We start from the raw sequence: 12,097 nt of genomic DNA, 5'->3' as shown, positions 1-12,097 counted from the left end.
AATAGTAAGCTGTATTACCCTTGCAGCTATCTGCCATTTCACCGAGTTCTAGTAATGATTTGTTGACTGGCAAAAATGTAGTCGCGTCCAACCAGAAGCACGTACAGACATAAAGGCTAGCTGCCTGAACGAGCTCCCGCCCACACGCAGGGCACATTGATTTGCTGCCTTCGCTGCCTACGTGTACGCTGGACGTTATTAGGTGAGGCGAGATGCTATTATCACTCCCAAACAAACAAGCTCTTCCAAGAATAAGCAGGAACAGGCTGTAGCTTCATAATCACACGCTGAGCGGGCTGAGAAATAAGTTCCTAAATGTATGCACACACAGAGACCACATAATAAAAGAATAGAGAAGACATATCCGCCATATGGCCGTAACGTATACATGTGTTATTTGGATTCATGTTTTGAGACACAGAAATGAAAATGCATATTAACTGTTGATGTGCAGACCGCTTTATATTTGTATACATTTATTCCTCCTGCTGGCCTTGTTGCAGAGCGTCATGGGTATATTGTTCAAATATTTAGAGGCGAGTCTCGGGTGGTGTGTGTCGTTTTTCTACGGGAATATGAAAGTCTGAGATTTCGTTGTTTTTCTAGAATAGACTCTAAAAACATGACAACCTGGAGCCTTTATACACATCTAAGCATTAACTAGAAGCTTTAGATAAACTGAGACATGATGTCCATTCTCCATGGTATCCTTGAAGCTTTATGTTCAATTGATTTTCACCTTACTTTCTCTGTGAATAGAAGCTGTGGACATTTCTTGATTCAGCAGCCTTTTCAGCAGGAGATTCAGACCTTGGCATCACCAAAATTTTGCTCACAGAAAATTGTCAACACTGCTCCTATCTAGTTTCTAGTGATTGGAAAACTTTACTACTACTACTATTTTCCATCTGTAAGTCACATGTTGTAACACTCCAGTCATTCAAGCTATATGAACGATCCCCCCCCCCCCCCACCCCCCGGAAGAACACTGCTGTAATCATGATTGATACAACACTCTGTTTAGCACAACAGCTACGAAATGATCAAGATCAAACAAGTGGATAAGTGCTTGAAATGAGACTTTTGGTTTAAGTTGCCGCCACTTCTTTCACTTCTTTGATGTAACATAGGGGTCTTGAGTGTTGTGACGAAGGGTTTGCTGAAGACACGCGATGTCTACATGCATTGTGTGTGAGTGTGTGTTTGTGTGCCCGCTTTTGTGGCCACACAAAGCCCGGGGTTGGAAACTCTGTTGCCACAGTAACCAAATAATACATTCATTGTGCACACTGCGCTTATCAGCCAACCTCACGCACGCACGCACACACGCAAACACACAGGCACACACACACATTTGCATGTGTAGGTGGGTAAGTAGAACTTTCTGACAAATAAATACCTGTTATCTGTTAAATGGATCTGGTTGTAGGATGGAACAATGTGGTGTGTGTGTGTGTCGAGAATGAGAATGTTCTGGGGGTGTGGGGGGGACGGGACATTTTATCTGGAGTGGTCATTTTACCGGTGTGTCGAGTGAATTTTCATCCCACTTATTTTGCACCACTTCAGCCGCTGAGTGTTTTTGCAGATTGTGTTTACTTGCCACACACAGCCAAGGGAGACAACTTGACAGACATTTGCCGTAGCGAGCCAACGACACACACCCACCATCATATGCGCGACCAGTCAAGATCGATTTCAAAAGTTAGCACAGACTCTCCTTTTTTGGAACTCTCATTTTTCTTTAGCGTCCATCTGCTTTGCTCTTGTATCTCATACTCTGACTGCATGTGTGTTCCAGAGAGCTGACAGCAGAAGATCAGATCGCCCTGCTGAAGTCGAGCGCCATCGAGATCATCATGCTGCGTTCCAACCAGTCGTTCAGTCTGGAGGACATGTCCTGGAGCTGCGGAGGACCTGACTTCAAATACTGCATCAATGACGTTACAAAGGGTCGGTTGCATCTCTGAACTATAATAAATACACGATTGGTGGCTCGATGTCATGTGTTTTTAACTCCTACGCATTAACACATGAGCAGACTCTGGTACACATGACTACACACACAGCACTTAAGAGGCCCTTGCTTATTGATTACACATGCTCTCAATTCACACGCTCCCCGTCTCCCAAGCGTACACGATGCTCTGGAAGTTTCCATTAAATTTAAAGTGCCACGACAATAAAAAGTGACTGTGAACATAAGCGCGTACACACACACAAACACACATACATACAGGGACACACAAGGCAGCTGATGACACAGCTGTGATTTTTTTTTTTTTTTCCCTCACCAGTATATATAACAAGGATCACCCACACACTGCTTTTCTACGCACACTTGCACATTACTATGAGGTTTCAACGTCAGGTATTTTCATGGAGGCAATAAAGCAGCCACAAACAAACATCCAGTTCTTATTCGCTCGCACGTGCAGGACAGGAAGTAATGCTCTCTGTCCGCAGTGCATAAATACACGCGGAGAGAAACAATTTTTCAAGCCCGTCGCTGTATAAAGTGCATTTTTCGTTTATAAAGTGTAGCGTAAATACAGGAAAATGTGTGCAATGTGTTTAACAGTGCCTTTCTGTCTATGTCTATGCCTATGTAGCTGGTCACACTTTGGAGCTGCTGGAGCCACTGGTGAAGTTCCAGGTTGGTCTCAAGAAACTCAACCTGCACGAGGAAGAACACGTACTGCTCATGGCCATCTGCCTGCTCTCCCCAGGTAAACGCTGCATCTCAGTCTCGTCTTCAGTTTGTGAGCTTTCAGTGATGATGATAAACATGATCACAATGAGGCCAGACTGTACCTAGGAACATTATTCCATGATTCTGTCTAGTTATAAACATTTTTGAAGATAATGAAATGAAAAGTTACTAAGAGATTAAGAGATTAAGAGAGTAAGAGATTATTTTACAAAAAACACCATCAACTGAAGCACTGGTGTCTGTACCCATTTCAACCTAGCTTAAACAATGTGAATCAGTCTCAAAACCAAATCATAACATGCAAACAAAATACTACTTGGTACTATATTTTGTTCAGAAGCTGTCTTAGGTATGAAAAGTACACTTATGCCCCCTATTTAAATCTCCCAAAGCATGTGGGGAAACCTGTTGGCTCAGAGTAATCATCCGGAATACATAACATGTCAGGCGTATCTTTTTGTTTTTGCTTAACACTGTCAGTCATTTGCTGACAGTACTGTAAAGCTCAGAGTGTCCCAACAACATGTGACCTTTACCCCTCAAACACTGACACTCTGTGCTATCATAAACTAATATTTGTGGTGTGTTCCAGGCCAGTGGACATACAGTGAAAACTCAAAACAATGTCAAAGTGCTTATTTGTGTTCTTAAAACCTTAAAAACTCTAAAAAAATATATATAAAATATAAAAATATATTACAAGTCAATACGGGTGTGATAAAGCACATGTTATGTAACCTTATTTATTATCATAGTGTAGCTGATGAATCACCTTCTTTTATGACTTGAGGGAGTAAGAGTTGGAGTAAAAGAAGGTGATTGTTCATACACCACAATTATATATCGTAAATATATATATATATATATATATATATATCTTTCTCTGACTGACATTCTCTTTCTCTCTCCATCCGTTCACCTCCCCATCTCAACCTCACCCTTTTCTACTCTGTGACCTCACTGATAATGGTCCTCCGTTTCCTGCCTCCACCCTACCCTCCATCTCATCCGGCCCTACAATGACAGATCGTCCCGGCGTCCAAGACCACGCCCGCATCGAGCAGCTTCAGGACCGTCTGTCGGAGGCGCTGCAGGCCTACATCCGAGTCAACCATCCGGGCGGACGCCTCCTCTACGCCAAGATGATCCAGAAGCTGGCCGACCTGCGCAGCCTGAACGAGGAGCACTCCAAGCAGTACCGCTCGCTCTCCTTCCAGCCGGAGCACAGCATGCAGCTCACCCCGCTGGTGCTGGAAGTGTTCGGCAGCGAGGTGTCATAGCAGAGACGGAGGCGCGTGTGCACACGTACACACACTCAACACACACAAGATGATTAACCAACCCGTACCGCCTTTCCCCCCAGAAAACCCCCGGCCTTGATACAACCCTGGACATGTGGGAGAAAGATGGATTATGAAATAGCTAGACAGTAACCTTCACCTCTTTGTCATCTGCCATACTCCTTCTCTTCCTCCTCACCTCCAAGCAAGAGTCAGATGCCTGGACCTCTGGATTTATGGATATGACACCTGAATATGCTGTGGATTTCTGCGGCACTTGGATAACAAGATATATATATTTTGACCGCTGGATTTGCAAACACAGTAGCGTGTTACATTTCATTATATCAAGCAGATATCCTGACTCATTGACATCTGGAACAGGCGGATCTCTCCACATCCACAAACTTCTCATCACCACCTTACCGGGCATCACTGCTAGATTCCTTACATTGTTTTCCCAGCGTGACGGACGGATGTGACAGCCACATCCCTTTTTTTATCATCGTCCTTATTACATTACTCCATGTTCACATCATTGCAATGTCAGATTGGAATAGATACACAGATTTACAGTTATTAACAATACTGGCACTTGTGAGGTACAGCTACTTCGTTAGTGTTAAATAGCTATAAGCTATCGTTGATTTTACAGTTTGTTGACAGCAAAGATATCCAAATATATTTAACATCAACATGGCTAAGCTTACAATAATGTAATTGAAATACTTGGCTTACTGGTTTAAAAGTACTTCTTTAAGATCAGAGTCTAGCAGGTGTGTTGTCCTGCTCAGCTCTCTGTATCTGTATGATCAAGGAGAGGTGTCAGATGGTTAGCTGAAGTGAGGAAAGCAAGTTTAAAGTAGGAAACGTTTCAGTATGCGAATAGTGGGAAGAAATACCTCTGGAGTGAGAAAAGGAGGTTGGATGGACGGAGACAGTTGCTACAGTTGAAATTCCTTATTTGTTCACATGACAAAAGGGTATTTCATGAATCAAGAATGTATGTATAATGCTATATGAATATTAAATGATACGTATAAGCTGATATATATATATACATATATATATATACATATATATATATATATATATACAGATATATATATATATATATACACACACACACACATTTATATATATATATATATATATATATATATATATATATATATATATATATATATATATTTAAGAGAGCGAAACATGGTTGCTTCCATGGAAGCAAATAGTTCTGAGTGTTGTATAATGTAGAGGATTTGAAGGTCCCTCCTCAGTTGTGTGTGTGTGTGTGGGTGTGTGTGTGTGTTAACGTGTATGTGTCATCTTTTAAAAGACAGATGCACACACACACCCACACACACACACACAGAAGAAAGCGCTGAGAAGTGTGTGAGGAGTCCTTGTATTTTTGTGATGTGTGTACAGTATATGAGAATATTGATGGACCACAAGGGGGTGTGTGTACAGGCTCTGACTGAGGGTTTAGTGCAGGGAAGCACTTCTCTGTTGGATTTTCTCGTTTTTTGGACCTGTGAAGCTTGTAGACTGACATAAGCAAACACATCGTCATGTTTCGTGGATAGTGATTATCTAAAATATTTGTTTGGCTGGTTAGATTGCTGCTAAGACAGTTAGAGCTAGATAGTTGGACAGAAGCCAACTACCTGCTGTTGCCTCAGGGAAACGTTTGTCTGATGATATTGTGTACTTGGTGTTCATGGTGTGTGTGGCGTAAGCTTACAATCATAAGACGGAGATTGTTTTTGAAGCTCTAGGCATCACTGTGATTTCTAATCATACTTAATACAGTAACAGTATAAGTAAGCTAAAAGTGAAACTTTTTGAAATAACAATTACTACAAGATTTTCATTCCTATTAAAACTCCTTAAAAACTCCTCTTATGAAACAGTTTGCATGATCGTACAATCCATTAGAGATCATCATTAAAGTTAACATACCCATGAAATGGCTACATTTTGAAAGACAGTCATCGCTGTGTTTAAAAAATAACAAAAAAAAAGATTGATTTTTATCAGCCTTAAGGTTTTTTTCAGGGCAAAGTGAATATTCTACAGATGGTAGCAATATAGATAAACAATATATAGCCTATAGTGTTTTGTTTTTTTTGGTATGAAATCCTTCAGATGCTCTGAACAGCGGGGAAGAATGCTAAAAACATGAGAAAGAACTTTTTTATATTAAATCTAAAACTCAAGCCTCATACCTTTTTATCACATTTATATCATTTCAACACCAGCCACATAAGCGAGGTTTAGGATGTTACTTTTCCAACATCACTACATATCATATCACTTTTTTCTGTCGACACAGTGCATGCTCACCCCCTCACGCAGGCCTGGATCACCCCCTTGTGGACAAACTTTGTAAATACCACTTGCTAAGTCTGTACATAGTTAGAGGTTAATGTAGGCAAAATACTAAGAGAATTCAAATGTTGACGGCAAGATGCTCTGGAGATGCAGCACTATATGCAAATTAGGAGATGGACTCTTATGTTGTATTCAAGTAGAATGGAAAGAGTTTGCAATCCTGGTCGAGTTCACATGACTGAGTTGTGTAAGAGAAGGAATCAGGTTTGGCCAGCTCGGCTTTTTTGAAAGCTGATATTTTTTGGCTGAAAGTTTTGGTTCCCAGTATTTGGCAAATTCAAATTTTTTCCCCAATTTGATGACAACAAAATCCTGATTCCAGGTGTTTTTACTGGCCAATATAACACCTATTAAACGGGCCAGCATTGGTGCCCTACCCCTGTTTTTGGATGAGGCTATTTATCGAAACAAACATTTATTAGTGCAGAGATGGGATTCAGAAATTTGATGTGTTTTAAAAAATTTCAAAGGCTTCATGTCACTGAACATTCCCAGTGGTGGTTGTGTTGAGCATTCCAACCGGCTTGAGTCTCATGCACGATCTACACATTAAAAGAAAGGGGAAAAAAACACCAGTGCGAACATCCTCGACTCCCTGGCGGCTGTTTTTCAGCGCCCCCAACAACTCAGTATGTTTAACACCAGGAAGTGTCCTCTCTTTCCATTCCAAGCTTATGGATGTACGTCTTTTCTCTCTCTCTCTCTCCCTATCTCTCTCTCTCTCTATCTCTCTCTCTCTCATAGTAAGTCAATCGATAAGCTTTTGACAATTATACAGTATATCCATAATATTTTCATTTTGGTGAAAATCTGTTGTTGTTTTTTTTCTTTTTTTTCTCTATTTTCATTTTGTTCTTTTCAAGATTGTCAATGTTGATGTGTGTCAGAGTTCGCTGTCTAGCTAGCGCTTGGCTTACTGCGCTGGGACATCATTTTTAATGAAGCAGAGATGAGCAAAAGTGGAGTCCTGGAAGGCTTTTCCAGTGCAAACGAATAAGCTCCCCTTCCCCTTGTCACCCTGATTTCAAGCAAGTGAATGCGGAATAGCCCTTTTATTTTAATTTTAATTTTTTTTAAATCTCATGTATGCTTCACTTTATATACGTGGACAGGGGAAGGGACACGGTTCTACTTTCCTTCCCCTTTTTTCTAACGGAATAGAAAAGACTCGTCGGTGCAGCTGTGTCACACCTGGAGCTGTAACCTGAGCGGAAGGAACACAAGCGGAGCAAACTCTTTTGTCAGTGGAAAGGCAGTCCCTGATCTCTGTGTAGAGAGAGAAAAAAAAAAAAAGCTACATCTGCTTTGCCAAGAAGCAGGATGTCAAACACAATGAAGTGATCGTGAACTAACACTGCCTCAACTGACTGACACAGGAATTAGCCAATGGCAAACGGTCACAGTAACAGCATGGGCGTGCCTCTTCATTCATCAGCCAACAACCATCTAACCGCCTCTTCTTCTACTTCTACTTCTTCTTCTACAATAGCCAATTACAGCAGGATTACTCTTCATAGCTTTAACTCAGCAGCCGGTCTGGCTCTGCTTTCGGAAAAAGAAGAAAAAGAAAAAAAAAACTGTGGTGCACCAAGGGCTGATGGCATTCTGAGATTTAGTGGGACAGCTGCTGTGGAATTGGACGTGTCACTTTACTGTGAAAAAAATAAGACAATGCAGAAATGAAATGGCTCCTTTTTGTCCCGTTTGACCCAGAGAAATCTTTCTTTTCTTTGTTTTTTTCCCGTGAATCGGACCTCCGGAAGACTGCGTAGAATCTGTACAGAAGATCTTTAAAGGAAAGGAAGTATTTTTCACATTTCCACAGGCAGACGTAGAGCCGTACAGGGCAAGTGTGTGCAGTGACTGACAAGATGTCGCCTCCTAAAAAACCCAAAGTGTGACATTACTCTTTTTCTCACTCTACTCTGTCTCCCATCGCAGCTCTTTAAAAAAAAAAAATCAGATTTTTAACCGTTTGTTAAAGTTGAAAGACACAAAAAAAACAGTGGACTTTTTACATGCAACATCAGCATCTACATCATCTGTTTTAAAAAGGAATGGAGAACAGAGTGACGGGGTGAGATTGTGCTTGGTTTTTAAAGGGTTCTGACAGCGAATAGAGCAGTTGTTTTAACTGGGTTTCTCTCGGGCGTGAAGACGACTTACCGTTGGCGCTCAACGCTCTCGTCAACCCGAACAAGACCCCCAGTCTCACACGCCCTCGACCCCTCCTCCTCGTCAACCCAGGTTTCAGCAGCTCCACCTCAGTAGCCTTACTTACAGAAACCTCACTCAGCTGGAAAACATTTTTAACAGATACCTCAATCATTTACAGGATGACTTTTTTCACAATAGCCTTTTAAGGGAACCAAACATAAACTCAAAAAAAAAAAAAAAGACATAAAATACACTCACAGACACACACACACTACAAGCAAACTCTCACCTCAGCAACCTCTTTGCAGTGTTTTAACTTCAAACATACAGAAACTAGTTGCCAGTTGTCGTATAAAGAAGGTTGTCCAAGTAGAATCCTGTTGCCAGTAGACCAGTCAGTATATGAGTGGATCCCAATGTTTCTAAATGTTAACTGTCACTCTCAATCTCTCTCCTTTATTTTTTCTGCTTTACTCACTTTATCCTCATCTCTGCCTCATTCTCTGTTCTCTATCTGTACTGTCTCTTTGTTGTCTCTGTCTCTACAAACAGATGACGTGCCGCTAAGCTTTGGCGCTGCGTTTAACCAAACATACTACCTCTCCCTTCCGCACATATATATATATATATATATAAATTCTTTTTTTTTTTTTTTGTCGCAGCATGATTGTGTTTATTATAAAGCATCAGTTTTTTTTAAACACTAATTTAGAAGGGTTTTGTTTTCTTTCTTTTTTTTGTGTATTTGTACAGTATATTCCTTTTTTTCTCTTTTTCAAATGCTGGATGATTTTTACCTCAACGAATTTCAAGATAAGCCTACAAATCTTAAATCAGTAAATCAGAGGCCTCTTTAGCAGCACTTTACCACTGAAGTGTGCACATGCATAAAGTAAAACTATGTTCATATCGCAGCTGAAAACATGCCCAAACTCAAATCTAGTAGTTTCCAATTATTTTAAACAGCTAAAAGCATCATTAAGTATTTGTTGAATTTCCATCTGGACGACATGGATCGGGGAGTGCAAATGGATCCAATTATTGAGGTAGCTGTAGCATGCAGGACAAAAGGAAAGCCAGAAATCTAAATAGCGTGGTGTTTGGGGTGATTTTTGTGATGCACTTAAAACTGGAAGAAGCATTTTATTACAGAAAAGGGAAAAAAGGAATAGCTTAACAGTTGGCCATTCACAGTGTCAATAAAACTTAGCAAAAAAAAAAACTGTCCAGCACTTAGCCCGCAACATAAAAAGAAAAACTGGAAAAAAAACAACAGCAACTCCCAACTTGTTGGTTTTACTCTTAGTTTTTTGCTTTTTACAATTGAAATAAGAAAGATAATGTAGCAATTAGTGAGTTGTAAAGATGCTGGAAAGCAGATTTTATGTTTTAGAAATGCTAAAAACAAGCTAACTGTTTCCCCCAGGCTCCAGGTTTTATGCTAAGCTAACCATCGCCTGGATGTATCTTCATATTTAACATACAGAGATGGTAAAGATCCTCTCATCTAGTTCTCAAAAGTCAATAAGCTTATTTCACCAAAATACTGAGTTTCCTTTTAATAGTAAAGAAAGAAAAATGACAAAATAATTGAAGGTTGCAGCAGTCAGTGAAACCAAATAAGCTGACAAAGCAAAATCTGTATCTAGCGTAGATACAAAGAAATTTAAAAAAAGAGAGAAAAAGAAAAAGTGGAGAGAGGACCAAAAGAGACAATGGATTAATACAAAAATAAATAAACGTTTATCCAAGAAAAAACATGAGCATTCTGAAGCACAACAGACTGGATCTGGCTAATTCAGAGCGTCCTAGAATAGAAATAATCCAGTAATTTCACATGTGGTCAATAACTTGGTGGTTTTACTCTTAGTTTTTTGCTTTTTACAGTTTAAACAAGAATATAATATGTTAATTAGTGAGGTGTACAGGTGCTTAAAAGAGTATTTTTCGTTTTAGAGCCACGCTAGCTGTTTTTCTCCAGTTTTTATGCTAAGCTAACCGCGGTCTCCTGGCTGTATCTTCATATTTAACATACATGCTCCTCATCTAACTCTCAAAAGTAATGATGCTTATTTCAAAATACTGAGTTTCATTTAAATAGCAAAGCAAGAAAAACGACTAAATAATTGAAGGGTTGCACCAGTCAAACAAAATAAGCTGACAAAGCAACATCTGTATCTAAGCATACTTAAAAAGAAAAAAGAAAGAAAAAGAAAAGTGGACCAAAAGAGACAGTGGTAAAAAAAAAGAAAAAAGAAGTTAACTCAAGGAAAAAAAAGAAAAACAAGCAGTTTAAAGCTTAACATGACTTGTTTGCTTGAGTTTAGGGATCTGGCTAATTCAGAGCGTCTTTGAATAGAAATAATCTAACAATTTCACATGTGGTCAGCAATTTGGAATTGAACCCGAGGGTCTGCATTGTGAACATAGTATACAGGCTTAAAGGCTTAGAGGCGATGTAGATTAGATGTGCATCTAACCATCAACGCACACTTCAGAGGCAAATGATGCATGAAGAGAATCTGCAAATCTGGAGGTCGTGCGGTCGTACTTAAGGCCGCTCCTCCTCGAGTTTAGCGACGCCTTCAAAAACTGTAGAGCTACTTAACGACAGGTGGTTACGTAGTAAACCGCCTCAAGATTTGGCCAGAAGACGTGGGTTGTTTTTTTGGTTTTTTTGTTGTGTGTTGTCTGATGGGACAAACTGCCAATTTTTTCCTCTGGTTTGAAAGTGTACTCAGACGAGTAATCTCTGGATGTCGAGGCCCCTGCCAACACTTTCTGCTTCACACACGTGTCCAAAGATAAGGGATGGAGGTTTCTGCATTGATTCATACTGACTCAGATAAAAGGGAGTGGTAGTTAGAATTTGATAACCACTCTTTTTCTGACATCCAAAATGTAAAAAAAAAAAAAAAAAAAAAAAGTAGTGGCTGTGGCCTGGTTTTAACACCTAACACCATGAGTCTCTAAGTCGGCTTCTCTTTCGCATCGCAGGTTTCCTGTGCATTTCGTCTCTAGTTGTAGCTTTTTCCTCAAAAGGGTTGTAACATTGGGATCCCATTTTTTAGATATCCTAGAAACAAATAGTGTGTCAATCTTTCTGCTCAGTAGCCAAGCAAGTCTCACACACCTGCTCCAACCCAACCTCAGCACTCAGCCTTCTTCTAACTCTGGATCTGACTCCTTTTTTTTGGTTTTGTTTTGTTTTATTTTATTTGCTGCTCGCACTCAGCTTTCAGGAAACCAGGCCTTCAATTTATATGCTGTGAATGATACACCAAGCCTTTTTTTGTGATGTGTCACTCTTGTATCATAGAGACAAATGAATCACATCTCAGCTCGCAGCATGTGGAAGTAAACGCTCTTCGAAGGTTCATTTATATTAAAATCAGCTGCCGTTGATGAAAGATCTCGGGCAACTCAAATAATTGTCAGTAGCTACGGATATATTCAACATTGAAAATGCTTTGATATATAATTAACTGCCTCGATATTTTATTTGTGGCATGGGCTTTGGGAAAAGAATGAAAAAAAAAAAAAGCGAGACCCA

General features: G+C 40.0%; 1 protein-coding gene across 2 annotated transcripts in view; it reads left to right on the top strand.

The window, feature by feature from the left end:
• LOC133988239 (vitamin D3 receptor A) overlaps positions 1 to 10,802 on the top strand; it is a 78,629-nt gene extending 67,827 nt beyond the window's left edge. For both annotated transcript variants that reach the window (XM_062427814.1, XM_062427815.1), the window contains 3 exons: positions 1,802 to 1,953; positions 2,613 to 2,729; positions 3,740 to 10,802. In XM_062427814.1, the coding sequence (XP_062283798.1) occupies positions 1,802 to 1,953; positions 2,613 to 2,729; positions 3,740 to 3,993 (523 nt within the window). In that variant the 3' untranslated portion in view covers positions 3,994 to 10,802. The remainder of the gene's footprint in view (positions 1 to 1,801; positions 1,954 to 2,612; positions 2,730 to 3,739) is intronic.
• The last annotated feature ends 1,295 nt before the right edge of the window (positions 10,803 to 12,097 follow it).

The sequence above is a fragment of the Scomber scombrus genome, chromosome 10, assembly GCF_963691925.1.
Source record: "Scomber scombrus chromosome 10, fScoSco1.1, whole genome shotgun sequence".
In the NCBI taxonomy this organism is placed as follows: domain Eukaryota; kingdom Metazoa; phylum Chordata; class Actinopteri; order Scombriformes; family Scombridae; genus Scomber; species Scomber scombrus.
The sequence above is the reverse complement of the archived record's forward strand: the minus strand, read 5'-3'. Positions and strand labels throughout refer to the sequence as shown.